This window comes from Anolis sagrei, chromosome X (genome assembly GCF_037176765.1).
Source record: "Anolis sagrei isolate rAnoSag1 chromosome X, rAnoSag1.mat, whole genome shotgun sequence".
Classification (NCBI taxonomy): Eukaryota; Metazoa; Chordata; class Lepidosauria; order Squamata; family Dactyloidae; genus Anolis; species Anolis sagrei.
In genome coordinates this window covers 72,559,625-72,577,569 of record NC_090034.1, presented here as the reverse complement: position 1 = coordinate 72,577,569, position 17,945 = coordinate 72,559,625, and the positions used below count along the sequence as shown (strand labels likewise).

At 47.2% G+C, this 17,945-nt stretch overlaps 1 protein-coding gene across 1 annotated transcript; it reads left to right on the top strand.

Moving 5' to 3' along the window:
* The first annotated feature begins 2,149 nt into the window (after nucleotides 1-2,149).
* Nucleotides 2,150-12,927, top strand: TRNP1 (TMF1 regulated nuclear protein 1). The gene has a single exon (XM_067473721.1). It carries the CDS (start codon nucleotides 2,336-2,338, stop codon nucleotides 2,882-2,884), a length of 549 nt encoding a protein of 182 aa, XP_067329822.1. The 5' UTR covers nucleotides 2,150-2,335; the 3' UTR covers nucleotides 2,885-12,927.
* The last annotated feature ends 5,018 nt before the right edge of the window (nucleotides 12,928-17,945 follow it).

The following is a 17,945-nucleotide window of genomic DNA, read 5'->3' as shown; positions in this document are numbered from 1 at the left end:
CAGAGCATTTATATATATATATATTACAATATTTATATTCCGCCCTTCTCACCCTGAAAGGCAGATCACAGAACATATATATGCAGTAAACATTCAATGATGTCTATAGACAATTATAGATAGATAGGCTTTTCCCTATAGATAGATATCGGTATTTCCCATCTTTCGGCATCTTGGAAGCTTTGTGCTTGGTTCCAGCCACCGGGTGGTTGGGTGGTGTGCTGTCGATCCATCTCCCTGCCAAATAATAATAATGATGATAATAATAATAATAATAATAATAATCTTTATTTATACCCCACCACCATCTCCCCGATGGGGACTCGGAGCAGCTTACATGAGGCCAGGCCCAAACAATAAACTACAACAGAGTAAAACCAAAAATGCAAAGTAACTTCCTCCTTTTTGACCGAATACTTCCCCGCTTTTAAGCTGCACCTATTTATCTACTCACGTTCGAACTGCTAGGTAGGTCGAAGCTGGGCTAAAAGCCAGGAGCTCACCCTGAGACCCGGGCTTCAAACTGGCAGCTTTTCGATTGACAAAATTTACTGCAGCTGGTGGTTTAACCTGCTGTGCTAAAGCCCGCTCCGTTTTGTGACGCTCTGCTTCTGGTTGTATTCTCTTACCATTCTAGGACAATCATAACCATTTGAGATTGAAGGGTTGGCCTTGGCATGCGTGGGTGTTTTTGCATGCAAGTCAGTACGATTGCTTGGGCTGGTGTTGAACGAAGCATCAAATAGCCTTATCCCTGTTCCTCCGACACATAGTCCACTCCATATATATATGTGATCCAGGCATAAATTAAGGGAGAAAACTCCACAAATTCCTGTCCCCTTTGCTTGGCAGGTTAGTTATTTCTGGTTGGGGCTGGGGGAGGAGGGTTGGATGCCAGGCGGGTGTGGGGCTGGCAGGGCTGCAACCCTCTGGGCCTAAGGCATATCGGTCAAATTCAAGCCCCTCCGTGTCATTTTATGTGGCCATCCAGATGCTGGACTACAACTCCTATATTCCTCATCATGTAATGTTTGTTTGTGGGAGTGACATAACTCAAAAACCACTGGATGAATTGGCGCCAAATTTGACCTCAAGACACCTACTAACCCAAGGAGTGACCATCACTCAATTTTTTTTGATTTTGTCACTTGGGAGTTATAGTTGCGGGAATTAATAGTTCACCTACAATCAAAGAGTATTCTGAACTCCATCAATGATGGAATTGAACCAAACATGGCATACAGGACTCCCGTGACCAACAGAAAATACTAGAAGGGTTTGGTGGACATTGACCTTGAGTTTGGGAGTTGTAGTTCATCTACACCCAGAGAGCACTATGGACTCAAACAATGATGGATTTGGACCAAACTTGGCACGAATATGCCATATGCCCAAATATGTACACAGGTGAATTTTGGGGAAAATAGACATTGGCATTTGGGAGTTGTCGTTAATGGGATTAATAGTTCACCTACAATCAAAGAGCATTCTGAACCCCACCAGCTATAGAATTGGGGCAGACTTCCCACACAGAACCCCCATGACCAACGGAAAATACTTAAGGCCACCCAGTCCAACTCTCTTCACCAGGGCAAGAAAACATAATCAAAGCCCTCCTGATAAAGACCCATCCAGCCATAGATATAGATAGATATATATGATTCACACACATAGAGATATTTATAGAGAAATTACACTGATTTGGCTGAGCCTGCGGGGCGGGGTTTAGACTGGGAGTAGGCGGGGCTTAGACGGGCACTGGGCGTGACTTAGATGAGTAGTGGGCGGGGCTTATCTGTCTGAGCCTTGGCGGCGGCGGGGCGCAACTTAGACGGGCACTGGGCGTGACTCAGATGAATAGTGGGCGGGACTTAGCTGTCTGAGCCTTGGCACTGACTTGGCTGAGGCTGCGGGGCGGGGTTTAGACTGGGAGTAGGCGGGCACTGGGCGTGACTCAGATGAGTAGTGGGCGGGGCTTGGTTGCCTGAGCTTGCCTTCTCTGCCTCTACTCCAGGCAGCCTCGCGCAGGCCCCGCCTCCTCCTCCCTCCGCCGTATATAAACGCACCCTGGCATAGACTTGGCTGAGGCGGGGGGGCGGCTCTTAGATGGGCACTGGGCGTGACTCAGATGAGTAGTGGGCGGGGCTTGGCTGCCTGAGGTTGCGCTTCTTTGCCCCTACCCCAGGCAGCCTCGCGCAGGCCCCGCCTCCTCCCTCCGCGGTATAAAAGCGCCCGGAGCCCTTTCCGGGGCGCAGATGGCGCGCCGCAGGGCAGGGGAGAGTGTGCTTTATTTGCCTTGAAGCGCCTCTCTCGCTCATTCTCTGGAACCGCAGCGATGCCCGGCTTGGAAACGGCGCCCCCTGCCGACGAGCCCCTGCGGAAGGAAGACGCGGAGCCCGAGGCCTCCTCCTCCTCCTCATCATCATCCCGGGAGCTGGCTGTGCGCGCCCCTTCCAACTCGTCCTCGCTGCCGGCCGCGGTGCGCACCGCGCTGGAGCTGGCCGAAGCCCGCCGCCGGCTGCTGGAGGCGGAGAGCCGGCGGCGTGTGGTGTCGGAGCTGGAAGTGCGCGCCCACCAGCTGCACCGCGTCTTCCTGGAGGCCGAGCGCCGCCTGGTCCACCGCGCCGAGGGGTTGGGGCGCCTGGGCGGAGCGGCGGCACAGGCCGAGCTGCAGCTGGCCTCCCGCGGCGGGCAGCGCCTCCGCAAGGGCCTCCGCCGCTGCAAGAAGGTCCGCCCGCCCGCCCTCCTCGCCTCCGCCCTCGGCCTCGGAGGGTGCGCGCCCTGGGCTGACTGGCGGCGGAGGCAACAGCAGGGACCCGAGTCGCCCTTCCGCCGTCGCCCCGCCCACGCCCGCCCCGCAGAGGGACCCCCCGCCACTGCTTGAGAACCAGGAGCCCCCCAGTCTGCCAGAGGGAAATTGGGAAGCACAGGCCATCTAGTCTGCCCCACGTTCAAAGAAGCAAGAAGACACCATTGAAACCCTCCCGACAGAGGGCCATCCCACTACTGCTTAAGCACCTCTGGAGAAGGAGAAGCCCCCAAGTCACTCTCCAAGCACAGCCTTCCAAAGTGGGATGAGGAATCGTTGAGTCATATGCCCCAATGGCCACCCAGTCCACCCCAATTCCAACATTGAAACCCTCCTGACAGAGGACCATCCTTCTACTGCTTAAGTATCTCTGGAGAACAAGGAATCCACAAATCATCCTCCAATCACAGCCTTCCAAAGTGGGATGAGGAAACATGGAGTCATGTGCCCCAGTGGCCATCTAGTCCACCACAGTTCCAACAGTCGAGAAGACACCATCCAAACCCTCCCGACAGAGGGCCATCCCACTACTGCTTAAGCACCTCTGGAGAAGGAGAAGCCCCCAAGTCACTCTCCAAGCACAGCCTTCCAAAGTGGGATGAGGAATGGTTGAGTCATATGCCCCAATGGTCACCCAGTCCACCCCAATTCCAACATTGAAACCCTCCTGACAGAGGACCATCCCACTACTGCTTCAGCACCTCCGGAGAACAAGGAATCCCCAAATCATCCTCCAAGCACAGCCTTCCAAAGTGGGATGAGGAATCATGGAGTCATATGCCCCAATGGCCACCCAGTCCACCCCAATTCCAGCATTGAAACCCTCCTGACAGAGGACCATCCCACTACTGCTTCATCGCCTCTGGAGAACAAGGAATCCCTAAATCATCCTCCAAGCACAGCCTTCCAAAGTGGGATGAGGAAACATGGAGTCATGTGCCCCAGTGGCCACCCAGTCCACCGCAGTTCCAACAGTCAATAAGACACCATTGAAACCCTCCTGACAGAGGACCATCCCATTACTGCTTCAGCGCCTCCGGAGAACAAGGAATCCCCAAATCATCCTCCAAGCACAGCCTTCCAAAGTGGGATGAGGAATCATGGAGTCATATGACCCAATGGCCACCCAGTCCACCCCAATCCCAACAGTCGAGAAGACACCATTGAAACCCTCCTGACAGAGGACCATCCTACTACTTAAGCACCTCCGGAGAACAAGGAATCCCCAAACCACCCTCCAATCACAGCCTGGAATCATAGACCATCTAGCCCACCCCACATTCAAAGGGGCAAGAAGACGCTATCAAAACCCTCCCGACAGAAGGCCGTCCTGCTATTGCTTCAGCGTCTCCGGAGAAGGAGAAGCCTCCAAGCCTTCCAAAGTGGGATGAGGAATCATGGGATCATAAGCCATCCAGTCCAACCCCCATTCTAACAGGCAAGAAGACACCATCCAAACCCTCCCAGCAGAGAGCCGCCCTGCTGCTGCTTAAGCGCGAAGCCCCCCAACTCACCCTCCAAGCACAGCCTTCCAAATTGGGGTGAGGAATTATGGAGTCATTGGCCCCAATGGCCATCCAGTCCACACCCGTTCTAACAGACAAGAAGGCACCGTCAAAACCCTCCCGACAGAGGGCCATCTCGCTATTGCTTCAGCACCTCAGGAGAAGTCCCCAAGTCACCCTTCAAACACAGCCTTTCAGGAGCCCCTGCAATGAGGAATCATGGAGTCAAAGGCCCCAAGGATCATCCACTCCATCTCAATTCTAATGAGAATGAAGGCACCATCAAAACCCTCCTGACAGATGGCCATCTAGCATAAACATTTCCAGAGGAGACTCCACCCAATAGGAGGAGAGGCCGCCCTGAAATTACCCGAGGAAACTCCCTGAATCGCCTTAGGATCATAAGTCATCCAGTCCAAACCCCATTCTAACAGGCAAGAAGGCATCATCCAAACCCTCTCAGCAGAGGGCCATCCTGCTACAGCTTAACTACTGCTTAAGCACTTTTCAGTGGTGTAGGGCGCAGGCATCCTGTGATAATGCAGCACGCCTAATTAAGAGCCACATCCACGGTTTGAATGTGGTGAGATGTATTCCACACTGGGCATGCGGACTTAGCAGCAGAGTAGCAAAGCGCAAGGGCAGATGTCGTCACTATGTCTGGTTGTGATCCCCAGGTTGTACCAGTCACTTTTCGTATATTATTTCTAGCACCCACTTTTTGCTTGATATTCAAGCAGTGCTTCTTGTAGGTCAGAGCATGGTCCAGGGTGACTCTCAGGTATTTGGGTGTGCTGCAGTGCTTCAGTGGGATTCCTTCCAAGGTCATCCTCAGAGGTCATGTTTGTCTGTCCTTAAGGTGGAAAGCACACGTCTGCATTAGGAATCAGCTGGTTTTCCCTGTAATAGGCAGTAAGAGGACATAAAGCATTGGAGAGCTTCTGTCCAACAATTTCAAACCTCCCTGCTTGAGCAGTGATGGCACAGTCGTCAGCGTAGAGGAAACTCTCTGTCCCTTCTGGTAGTGGCTGATCATTTGTGTAAATGTTAAACATTGATGGGGTAGCAAAACAGAAGGGCAGATGTCTTGACTGTGTCTGGTTGTGATCCCCAGGTTGTGCCAGTCAGCTTTTGTAGGATATTTCTAGTGTCCCCTTTTTGCTTGATATTCAAGCAGTGCTTCTTATAAGTCCAGAGTGACTCCCAGGTATTTGGGTGTGCTGCAATGCTCCAGTGGGATCCCTTCCCAGATAATCCTCAGAGCTTGAGATGCTTGTCTGTTCTTAAGGTTCTTATGCTTATATTGTCTTGTTAAATTTATGTTTATGTTGTTTACTTTGTATGTATTGATGATGTTACTTGGAAACCGCTCTGAGCCCCCTTGGGAAGATTACTTACTTACTTAGGCGATCTCTCGTAGTCCGAGGATGATGGTCCTTCAAGTGTAGTATCCTGGGAGTGGGTCCGTATGTGACTGTGGAGCCCTATTCTTGATCTGCATGTTCTCCCACAGTGAGGGCATTGGTTTACAGGTGGAAGGCGGTCCCGGTCAGGGTTGGCTTGACGCACCTTCCTCTTGGCATGTTTCTCTCTTTCACCCTCCATTCGTGCCTCTTCAAATTCTGCAGCACTCCTGGTCACAGCTGACCACCAACTGGAGCGCTCAAGGGCCAGGGCTTCCCAGTTCTGTGTCCATGCCAAAGCTTTTAAGGTTGGGTTGTTGTAGGTTTTTTGAGCTATATGGCCATGGTCTAGAGCAGGGGTCTTCAAACTTTTTAAACAGAGGGCCAGGTCACAGTCCATCAAACTGTTGGAGGGCTGGATTATAATTTGAAAAAAAATGAATGAATTCCTATGCACAGTGCACATATCTTATTTATAGTGCAAAAACCCACTTAAAAACAATACAAAAATTAAAATGAAGAACAATTTTAACAAATATAAACTTATTAGTATTTCAATGGAAAGTGTGGTCCTGATTTTGGCTGATGAGATAGGCTTGTTGTTGTTGTTGTTGTGTGCTGTCAAGTCATTTCTGAGTTAGGTTGACCATGAGCGAAGGCCGGGTAAATGACCTTGGAGGGCCGTATTCGGCCCCCGGGCCTTAGTTTGAGGACCCCTTGTCTAGAGGCATTCTCTCCTGACGTTTTGCCTGCATCTATGGCAAGCATCCTCAGAGGTATTGAGGTTGGCTTTGAGCCCATCTTTAAATCATCTTTTTTCCTGTCCTCCAACATTCCGTTTTCCGTTCTTGAGTTCGGAATAGAGCAACTGCTTTGGGAGATGGTGGTCGGGCATCCGGACAACATAGCCAGATAGAGCGGTATATAAATAAAGTTGTTGTTTGGTAAGGTGAAAAGCACACGTCTACATTTTAAATGGATTAGGACTCAGCTAGTTTTCCTTGGAATAGGCAGTGTGAGAGTGTTATGAGAGTAGTATGAGAGTATTTTGGGAACCGGTCGTTGATGTTTTGCCTTATTGCGGAACATTTCATCACCTGCTTTCTGCAACTGAGCCTGGCCATTTGCCACCAGAAATGCAATTCGTGTGCATTGCTTTGACCTCTGATGGTGTCCTTTGGGAGCTCTCTGCGGCATGGTTTCTGAACACACCAGCAAGGGATCTGAGTAGCATATGAGAATGTTATTTTGGGGAGTAGAATCAGAGTTGGAAGAGACCTCATGGGCCATCCAGTCCAACCCCCTGCCAGAAGCAGGAATATTGCATTCAAAGCACCCCTGACAGATGGCCATCCAGCCTCTGCTTAAAAGCTTCCAAAGAAGGAGCCTCCACTACACTCTGGGGCAGAGAGTTCCACTGCTGAATGGCTCTCACAGTCAGGAAGGTCTTCCTCATGTTCAGATGGAATCTCCTCTCTTGTAGTTTGAAGCCATTGTTCCATGTCCTAGTCTCCAGGGAAGCAGAAAACAAGCTTGCTCCCTCCTCCCTGTGGCTTCCTCTCACATATTTATACATGGTTATCATATCTCCTCTCATCCTTCTCTTCTTAAGGCTAAACATGCCCAGCTCCTCAAGCCGCTCCTCATAGGGCTTGTTCTCCAGACCCTTGATCATTTTAGTTGCCCTCCCCTGGACACATTCCAGCTTGTCAATATCCCTCCAGCTTGTCAATAGCCTCCACTACACTCTGGGGCAGAGAGTTCCACTGCTGAATGGCTCTCACAGTCAGAGTAGGACCACCAATCCCTCAGTATGACCAGTAGATATACTGCTGCAGGCTTTTAGGTCCGGAATCACTGGGTTGCTGTGAGCTTTCCATGCTGTATGGTCATGTTCCAGTAACACCAAAGTCCAGCCACATTTGAATTGATGATGCCAGTTCTTGACTCCATCATATGACGGGGAATCCTCACCATAAACCTGTTTAATCTCATCGAACGTCTCCTTTGGTGGGCGGCCTTTCAAGGAAAGGAACTTGAGGACTGCTCCGTCTTCCACTGGGTCCATTATCAAACCTCACACCACTTCTGCACCTGTAACATCAAGACCGTTATCAATTCAGAGTTGGAAGTTGGCACGGAACCTATTGAGACTTATATCATTGCACATGTGCAGTTTCAGCATCCTGTGATAAATAGAAGTGGGTTTACTGAACGCCCCTCGTAGTTGGATCTTCTCCTGGCTTGGTTTGCCTGCCATTTTAATCACAAGCACCTTGCTTCAAGAGAACTGCCTTAATTTTTCCTCCATGCATACGAATGCTTTCATTATTCACCATGGAAAGATTTCTAAGAGACTTCTAAACAAGCCAAGAGGGATACCGAATGGCCCCTTCTTGTCTGTTTTGAACTATTAACGCCTTAGGGACCGTTGCGAAGGAACTCATTTACTAATGATTGTATTACAACTCTTCCATGATTTTCTTTATAGCACTTAAATGTTGTTACGAATGCACAGGGTCCGATAGACATTTCTCATGTTGAGAATCTATCTTTGTGATAGAGGGCAATTTGCCCAGAAAGTCACAGCACACGAGAGGGCTAACTGATGGTATTTTTGAAGGTATTTTTTTATAGCACTTGTAATGTAAACAATGACATTTCTTGGCCAGTTGGTAGGAATGTGGGGTATAATATCCCCAGATCTTTTGCACCCAACAGGTTTGGGTGTCTGGATCAAAACAACTTAATGTATTGTTGAAGGCTTTCATGGCTGGAATCACTGGGTTGTTGTAGGTTTTTTCGGGCTATATGGCCATGTTCTAGAGGCATTCTCTCCTGACGTTTTGCCTGCATCTATGGCAAGCATCCTCAGAGGTAGTCTGAGGATGCTTGCCATAGATGCAGGCAAAACGTCAGGAGAGAATGCCTCTAGAACATGGCCATATAGCCCGAAAAAACCTACAACAACCCCAAACAACTTAACTTTGTACATATGCACTAGCTTTGCTTTTAAGCCACTTTCTCAAGGGATTGATTGAATCACTTTAAAGCACGGATTAACGTGCACTAAATATGCTGACATGTTTCTATTAGGAAAGACTGTCTAGACCAGTGTTTCTCAACCATCCTAATGCCGCAACCCCTTAATACACTTCCCTATGTTGTGGTGACCCCCAACCATAACATTATTTCTGTTGCTACTTCATAACTGTAATTTTGCTACGCTTATGAATCGTAATGTCAATATTTGATATGCAGAATATATTTTCATTCACTGGACCGAATTTGGCACAAATACGCAATGTGCCCAAATTTGAATACTGGTGGGGTTGGGGAGCGAGATTGATTTTGTCATTTGGGATTTGTAGTTGTTGGGATTTCTAGTTCATGTACAATCAAAGCATTCTGGACTCCAACAATGATGGAATTGAACTAAACTTGGCACACAGAACTCCCGTGACCAACAGAAAATATTGGAAGGATTTGGTGGCCATTGACCTTGAGTTCTGGGGTTGTAATTCACCTACACACAGAGACTCAAACAGTAATGGATCTGGATCAAATTTGGCACAGACACTCAATATGCCCAAATATGGACACTGGTGGAGTTTGGGAAAATAGACCTTGACATTTGGGAGTTGTAGTTGCTGGGATTTATAGTTCACCTGTAATCAAAGAACATTCTGAACCTCACCAGCGATAGAATTGGGTCAAAATTCCCACACTGAATCCCCATGCCTTGAAGGAACCCGCTGGCATGAGCCTCCCTCCAGGCTCACAAGCTCTCCCTTGCCTGCACATGTGCATCACGCTGCCATGCGCTGAACACGCCTGCTCTCCCCTCCTTGCTTGGAGTCTCAGAAACAGCCCTCCCCTTGGCTGAAAGGCTGGCCAATCACAGCGGAGGAGGGCTTTTGGTGGGAAGATTCACTTGGTCATGGGAGTTCTGTGTGCCAAGTTTAGTTCAATTCCATCATTGTTGGAGTCCAGAATGCTTTGATTGTACGTGGACTAGAAATCCCAGCAACTACAACTCCCAAATGACAAAATCAATCTCGCTCCTCAACCCCACCAGTATTCACTACTCTTCCAAAAAGGAAGAGTAGGATAAGCGGAGAGATCTTCCGCCTTCTCTGCCAAAGGGGTTCCTAAGACCATCAGAAATATATGTTTTCTGATGGTCTTTGACGACTCCTCTCAAACCCCTACTCAAGCCCCCTCCCCAGGGGTCCCGACCACCACATTGAGAAACGCTGGTCTAGAATCCCGCGCTAAAGTCCCCATTAATTATATAACGCAAACACTTTGCAACCTAACATGCTAAGCATTAGTAGAAAATGTTGCATAATAATTGTAAGTGCAAACTAGAGGCTTTCCTGCATAATTTTGATTGCTTATTCATTCAGAGAGATAGTTCTGTCAAAATGCGTGTGGCAATGGAAAGGCTGGTTTTGCATGAACTGGACTGCAGAAAGCTACAGAGAGGTGAGTTGGAAAAGGGAGATAGAAAAGCTGCAAAAGAAGTGAGATCCCAAAACGTATCTGCCATTTGGATTTGACAAAATCTAATTTTCACTTGGAGCCCCTGGTGGCAAAGTGGATTAAACCGCTGATCTGCTGAACTTGCTGACCAAAAGGTCAGCGGTTCAAATCCAGGAAGCAGGTTGAGCTCCAGCTTCTAGTAGTTTGAAAACATGCAAATGTGAGTAGAGCAATAGGTACCAATCTGGCGGGAAGGTAACGGCACTCCATGCAGTCATGCCGGCAACATGACCTTGGAGGCGTCTACGGACAACGCCAGCTCTTCGGGTTAGAAATGGAGATGAGTACCAACCCTCGGAGTTGGACACGATTAGACTTAATGTCAAGGGAAAACCTTTACCTTTAGTGTTGACTTATTCTAAAGAGGACTACAAAGCTTTTTCAAATAAAATTAGGTAGTGAGACTTCAGATTTAGGAGAAAGCTACCAGACTGAACGCCTTGCTCTTGTCATCAGTCCTTTGTTGCTTGGAAGGTCCAATAGTACATGGCTTCCTATGGGAGCCTGTAGAAGTGGCAAATATGTTACACTTGTTTAAAGTACAAGAGGCGTTCCAACAGCAAATGTGGATTTCAAGTTTGTTGTTTCCTGTGTTAGCCAGTCTCTGCAGTCTCCAGGCACACCGTCTTCTCTGAAACGTAGAATACATTTTTTAAAAAAAGTAATAACATACATATCTGCTGCAAAATAGTTTAGTTTAAATGAAGTGAGGTTTACTCGTAGATAAGAGACCAGGATATTGTAACAAGCAGAAGTCTGGATAAACAGATTACTTTTCATAGAACTGTGTTTATAAAGCAAGACTCAAAAAAGTGGGTTTTGATAAGGTGAGTTTTGCTTTTATTTCGTATCAGGAGCGACTTGTGAAAATGCAAGTCGCTTCTGGAGTGAGAGAATTGGCCGTCTGCAAGGACGTTGCCCAGAGGACGCCCAGATGTTTTACCATCCTGTCGGAGGCTTCTTTCATGTCCCCTTATGAGAAGCTGGAGTTGACAGGCAGGAGCTCTCCCCGCTCCCCAGATTCGAACCGACAACCTTTTGGTCAGCAGTCCTGTTGGCACAACGGTTTAACCCATTGCGCCACCAGGAGAGGGAAAAAGAGAGGTCAATACTGATGTAGTTTTTGTGCAGTCAGTTGCAGTTGGTGCCATCCATATCACAAGGGGCAGAGAATCAGTTCTGGGATCAAGGTCTCATCTACACTGATCATTTAATGTGGTTTCAAATCAGTATTTCGTTGTGCAGATGATTCCATAGGAAATTCTGGAACTGGTTTGGACCTGAATGATGATTATACAAAGCACAGCGCACTGATGCACAGTAAGGGCTTTCTTTTGCACACTTTTGTGGGAGTATGTTGTCACTTTAAAGCTGCAATAAATAAATGGTCAGTGTAAATGGGCCTCGGCATGAACGTATAAAAAGTTATTCAAGGTCCAGAACCGGATTCCCAAAGTTGGGTTCAACATGTTGAAGGCTTTCATGGCCAGAATCTCTGGGTTGCTGTTAGTTTTCTGGGCTGTATGTCCATGTTCTAGAAGCATTCTCTCCTGACGTTTTGCCCACATCTATGGCAGGCATCCTCAGAGGTTGTGAGGTCTGTTGGAAACTAGGCAAGCAAGGTTTATATATCTGTGGAATGTCCAGGGTGGAAGAGAGAACGCTTGTCTGTTGGAGGCAAGTGTGAATATTGCAATTAATCACTTTGATTAGCATTGCAAAGCCTTGCAGCTTCAAGGCCTGGCTGCTTCCTGCTCGGGGGAATCCTTTGTTGGGAGGTATTACCTGGCCCTGATTGTTTCCTGTCTGGAATTCCCCTGTTTTCTGAGTGTTAATCACCTTGATTAGCATTGCAAAGCCTTGCAGCTTCAAGGCCTGGCTGCTTCCTGCTCGGGGGAATCCTTTGTTGGGAGGTATTACGTGGCCCTGATTGTTTCCTGTCTGGAATTCCCCTGTTTTCTGAGTGTTAATCACCTTGATTAGCATTGCAAAGCCTTGCAGCTTTAAGGCCTGGCTGCTTCCTGCCTGGGGGAATCCTTTGTTGGGAGGTAGAACCTGGCCCTGATTGTTTCCTGTCTGGAATTCCCCTGTTTCTGAGTGTTAATCATGTTGATTAGCATTGCAAAGCCTTGCAGCTTCAAGACCTGGCTGCTTCCTGCCTAGGGCAATCCTTTGTTGGGAGGTATTACCTGGCCCTGATTATTTCCTCTCAGGAATTCCCCTGTTTTCTGAGTGTTGTTATTTATTTACTGTCCTAATTTTAGAGTTTTTTTAAAAAGATACTGGTAGCCAGATTTTGTTCATTTTCATGGTTTCTTCCTTTCTGTTGAAATGGTCCACATGCGTGTGGATTTCAATGGCTAGTTTTTATAATTTTTATTATTCATTGTTTTTATGGCTTTTAAATGTGATGTTTTTGCTTTTTATTGATGTATGTATTTTTATATATGGCATCTAATTGTTGCCGACTTGTACGCCGCTCTGAGTTGCCTTCGGGCTGATGTGGGCGGGATACAAATGTTGTAAAATATTTTATTTATAAATTTGTCCAACAAAATGTATAAGCATACATTCTTCTCTCTTTTTACAGTATCTTAGACAAAAGAGTATGTCATATTATATACAATCTAACTGTAAATAAACATCAAAAACATCTTTAATCATATTTCTTATCATATTTCTTATCATTATTTTAAAATTTCCATTACAACTTATGCTACATATAACTCTGTCACACACCTTTTATTCACTTATACATATTGTATTTCTTTATAATAATAATTATTATACCCAGTTCTTGTGGGTTTTTTCGGGCTATATGGCCATGTTCTAGAGGCATTTCTCCTGACGTTTCGCCTGCATCTATGGCAAGCTTCCTCAGAGGGTGAGGTCTGCTGGAGCTGGGAAAAAAGGCTTCTCTCTTCTCTTCCCCCCCCCTTTTTTCCCAGCTCCAGCAGACCTCACCCTCTGAGGAAGCTTGCCATAGATGCTGGCGAAACGTCAGGAGAAATGCCTCTAGAACATGGCCATATAGCCCGAAAAAACCCCACAAGAACTGAGTGATTCCGGCCATGAAAGCCTTCGACAATTATTATACCGTTTTCCTCCCTCTTCCCCTTCCCCTTAGTTTGTGTCCCCTTCACCAGGACCAACCAATTCACGTTGTTCCACCATTCCAAAATATCAGTGTTATAAATATTTATTTATTTAAAACTTTTATATCCTGATCTTCTCTACCTCTGTAGAGGGACTCAGACTGGCTCACAGCAAGGATTTAATGCTAATAATACAGTCTAAAAACACCATACAATAACAAGTTAAAATATAGATTAAAATTACAAATAATACTAATATTTCAATTCCCAGGCAGGAATCAGCCAGGCCTTGAAGCTGCAAGGCTTTGCAATGCTAATCAGGGTTTTTTTTTTTGTCGTGTCAGGAGCGACTTGAGAAGCTGCAAGTCGCTTCTGGTGTGAGAGAATTGGCCGTCTGCAAGGACATTGCCCAGGGGACGCCCAGATGATTTTTGATGTTTTTATCATCCTTATGGGAGGCTTCTTTCATGTCCCCGCATTAGGAGCTGGAGCTGATAGAGGGAGCTCATCTGCCTCTCCCCGGATTCGAACCTGTGACCTGTCGGTCTTCAGTCCTGCCGGCACAGGGGTTTAACCCACTGCGCCACCGGGGGCTAATCAGGGTGATTAATTGCAACATTCACACTTGCCTCCAACAGACAAGAGTTCTTTCTCCCATTCTGGACAACATTCCACAGATAGATAAACCTCCCTTGCTTAGTTTCCAACAGACCTCACATCCTCTGAGGATACCTGCCATGGATGTGGGTGAAACGCAGGGGCGGCTCAACCCATTACGCAAAGTAAGCATTGGCGGTATAGTTGATTTTGCCCAGGAGCGCTCTTGAGGCGCTCTTGGGGGAAAATAGACCTTGACATATGCGAGTTGTAGTTACTGGGATGTATCGTTCACCTACAAAGAGCATTGTGAACACCAATGATGGAATTGAACCAAATATGGCACACAGAACTCCCACGACAAACAGAAAATATATATCGGTGATTGCTTGGGGGGGGGGGGGGGGCAAAATACTGTTTGCTTACCGTTGAAAATTACCTAGGACCGCCTCTGGTTGGAGGGCAGTGTGAATGCTGAAACGGACCACCTTGATTAGCATTTAATGGCCTTGCAGCTTAAAAGCCTGCCTAGTTACTGCTTGGAAGAAAGACAAGAGTTGTTTGTGTTGTCAAAGGCTTTCATGGTCAGAATAACTGGGTTGCTGTGAGTTTTCCGGGCTGTATGGCCATGTTCCAGAAGCATTCTCTCCTGACATTTGGCCCACATCTATTACAGGCAGTCTCAGAGGTTGCAAGGTCTTTTAGAAACTAGGTAAGTTGGGTTTATATATTTGTGAAAAGCCCAGGGTGGGACAAAGAACTGTGATTGGTTTGGGGGGGGGGGGGGGGCGCCAAAATACTGTTTACTTATTGTTGAAAATTACCTAGGGAAACGTCAGGAGAGAATGCTTCTGGAACATGGCCATAGAAAACTTTACAGCAGCCTTGGATTCAGCCCTTCGGATACTCTCTTTGTTTTGAAATGGGAGCTGTCAGTCACTGTTGTCTGCAGCATTTCCTTTCCTATTATGGTTCCAAGATTGTAAAGGGAAGTTTATTAATCTTTAATGTGTCTGCTCTGTGTTCCTTCCGCGTCGGAGGGATTCCTGTTAAGCACTTTAGATGTGATCTTTCACGCTCCTTCCTCTTTCCATCAGTCAAGTTTTAAAGAGCAGTGCCCTGAACATGCAAAGACTTTGTCTTAGTGTGGATGAGAGACAGCAGGTCTGTTATGTAATCGTTGCCTCCCGTATGTTCTGGTGGATGCCTCCTGATGCGCATGAGGACTGTGTTACATTTAAAATACACACTTCGCCACAGGCACTTGCTGGAAAGGGAGCACATTGTTTGTACCAAAATAAATACTTGATTCATTGCAAATCCGGTGTCTTGGAAGGTCATTGCTGGAAAGTGTGTGCAGGCATATGACCCAGAGAGCGGGGGGAAGAGGTGAGGTAGCCAAACGGAGCAAATCCCTACAGCTGTGGGATTATGTTTTACTCGGAGAATATGAGAAACACTTCGAGAATGATGTTTTCTTCCACTCCGGCTGTACCTCTAGATATTTATTTTATTATTTAAAACTTTTATATCCCAATCTCAACCTCCGTAGAGGGACTCAAACTGGCTTACAGCAAGGATTCAATGCTAATAGTACAATCTAAAAAACATCATATAATAACGAGTTAAAATACATATCGATTAAAATTACAAATAAGCCAAATCGCCAAGATAAAATCATGTCCAACTCAGTCCGTATGTGTGGTCAATAACTTTGTTCTGTAGCCGGTTTCAGCCATTACTCTGGGAATGCTTCCTTCCATAGCCAGGATTTCACCAGCCTCCTGAAGGACAGGAGGGAGGGGGCAGATCTGATCTCAATCGGGAGAGAGTTCCATAGCTGAGGGGCCACCACAGAAAAGGCCCTGTCTGTCATTCCCGTCAGACGTGATTGCGAAAGTGGCGGGACCGAGAGCAGAGCCCCACCAGAAGATCTTAATTGTCTTGGTGGTTCATGGGGGAGAATACATTTGGGCAGGTAAACTGGGCCAGAACCGTATAGGGCAGTGGTTCTCAACCTTCCGAATGCTGTGACCCCTTAATACAGTTCCTCATGTTGTGGTGACCCCCAACCATAAAATTACTTTTGTTGCTACTTCATAATTGTAATTTTGCTATTGTTATGAATCGTAATGTAAATATCTGATATGAAGGATGTATTTTCATTCACTGGACCAAACTACGTACAAATACCTGATACACCCAAATTTGAATACTAGTGGGACTGGGGGGGGGGGGGGGTTGATTTTGTCATTTGGGAGTTGTAGTTGCTGGGATTCAGCTACAATCAAAGAGCATACTAAACTCCACCAGTGATGGAATTGAACCAAACTTGGCACACAGAACTCCCATGATCAACAGAAAATGCTGGAAGGGTTTGGTGGGCATTGACCTTGAATTATGGAGTTGTAGTTTACTTACATCCAGAAATCACTGTGGACTCAAACAATGGTGGATCTGGACCAAACTTGGCACAAGTACTCAATATGCCCAAATGTGAACACTGGTGGAGTTTGGGGAAAATAGACCTTGACCTTTGAGAGTTGTAGTTACTGGGATTTATAGTTCACCTACAATCAAAGAGTATTCTGAACTCCACCAACGATAGAACTGAGCCAAACTTGGCACACAGAACCCCCATACTAACAGAAAATATTGTGTTTTCTGATGGTCTTTGGCGACCCCTCTGATGCCCCCTCACGACCCCCACAGGGGTCCCGACCCCCAGGTTGAGAAACGCTGGTATAGGGTTTTGTAGGTTAAAACCAGCACTTTGAATTGTGCTCGGAAGCTAATTGGTAGCCAGTGGAGCTGGCGCAACAAAGGAGTTGTGCGCTCCCTGTACCCTGCTCCTGTTAGTAATCTGGCTGCCGAACGTTGGACTAATTGCAGCTTCCGGGCAGTCTTCAGAGGCTGTTTTATTTTAATTGCTTGTATTGTTGCGATTATTGCCTGTATTGTTATGTTTGGGCTCGGCCTCATGTAAGCCGCACCGAGTCCTTTGGGGAGATGGTAGCGGGGTACAAATAAAGTGTTATTATTATTATTATTATTATTATTATTATTAACCCCACGTAGAGAGCGTTGCAGTAGTCAATACGGGATGTAACCAGAATGTGGACCACCGTGGCCAAGTCAGACTGCCCAAGATACAGGTGCAGCTGGCGCACAAGCATTAATTGTACAAAAGCTCTTCCGGTCACCGCTGAGACCTGGCGTTCCAGCCTCAGCAATGAGTCCAGGATCACTCCCAAGCTGCGAACTGCGCCTTCAGGGGGAGTGTAACCCCGTCAAGCACAGGCTGTAACCCTATGTCCTGTTCAGCCTTATGACTGACCAGAAGTACCTCTGTCTTGTCTGGATTTAGTTTCAATTTGTTCGCCCTCATCCAATCCGTTACAGCAGCCAAGCACCAGTTCAGGACTTGAACAGCCTCCTTAGTAGCAGGTGGGAAGGAGTGACAGAGTTGGACATAATCTGTGTACAGATGACACTGCACCCCGAAACTCTGCATGATCTCCCCCAACAGCTTCATGTATATGTTGAATAACATAGGGGACAATATTGAGCCCTGCGGGACCCCACAGTACAATGGCCGTGGGGCTGAGCAGGAGTCCCCTAACAACACTTTCTGGGAACGACCCTTGAGGAAGGACTGGAGCCACTGCAAAGCAGTACCTCCGAGGCCCATTCCCGCGCGGCGTCACAGAAGGATACCATGGTCGACGGTATCGAAGGCTGATGAGTGGTTCAGCAGAACCAACAGGGACACACTCCCCCCTGTCTAGCTCCTGGCAAAGATCGTCAACTAAGGCGACCAAGGCTGTCTCAGTACTATGTCCCGGCCTAAAGCCAGACTGTGCCGGATCTAGAAAATACATTCGGACAGGTAAACTGGGCCAGAACCCAGTGTCTACCAAGAATTCCTGGAGTTGTGAGGCAACCACACATTCCAGGACTTTGCCCAAATAGGGGAGATTGGAAACAGGCT

What these genes read in the sequence shown, in the direction of transcription:
- TRNP1 (XM_067473721.1), top strand. Translation starts at nt 2,336, where the DNA reads ATGCCCGGCTTGGAAACGGCGCCCCCTGCCGACGAGCCCCTGCGGAAG.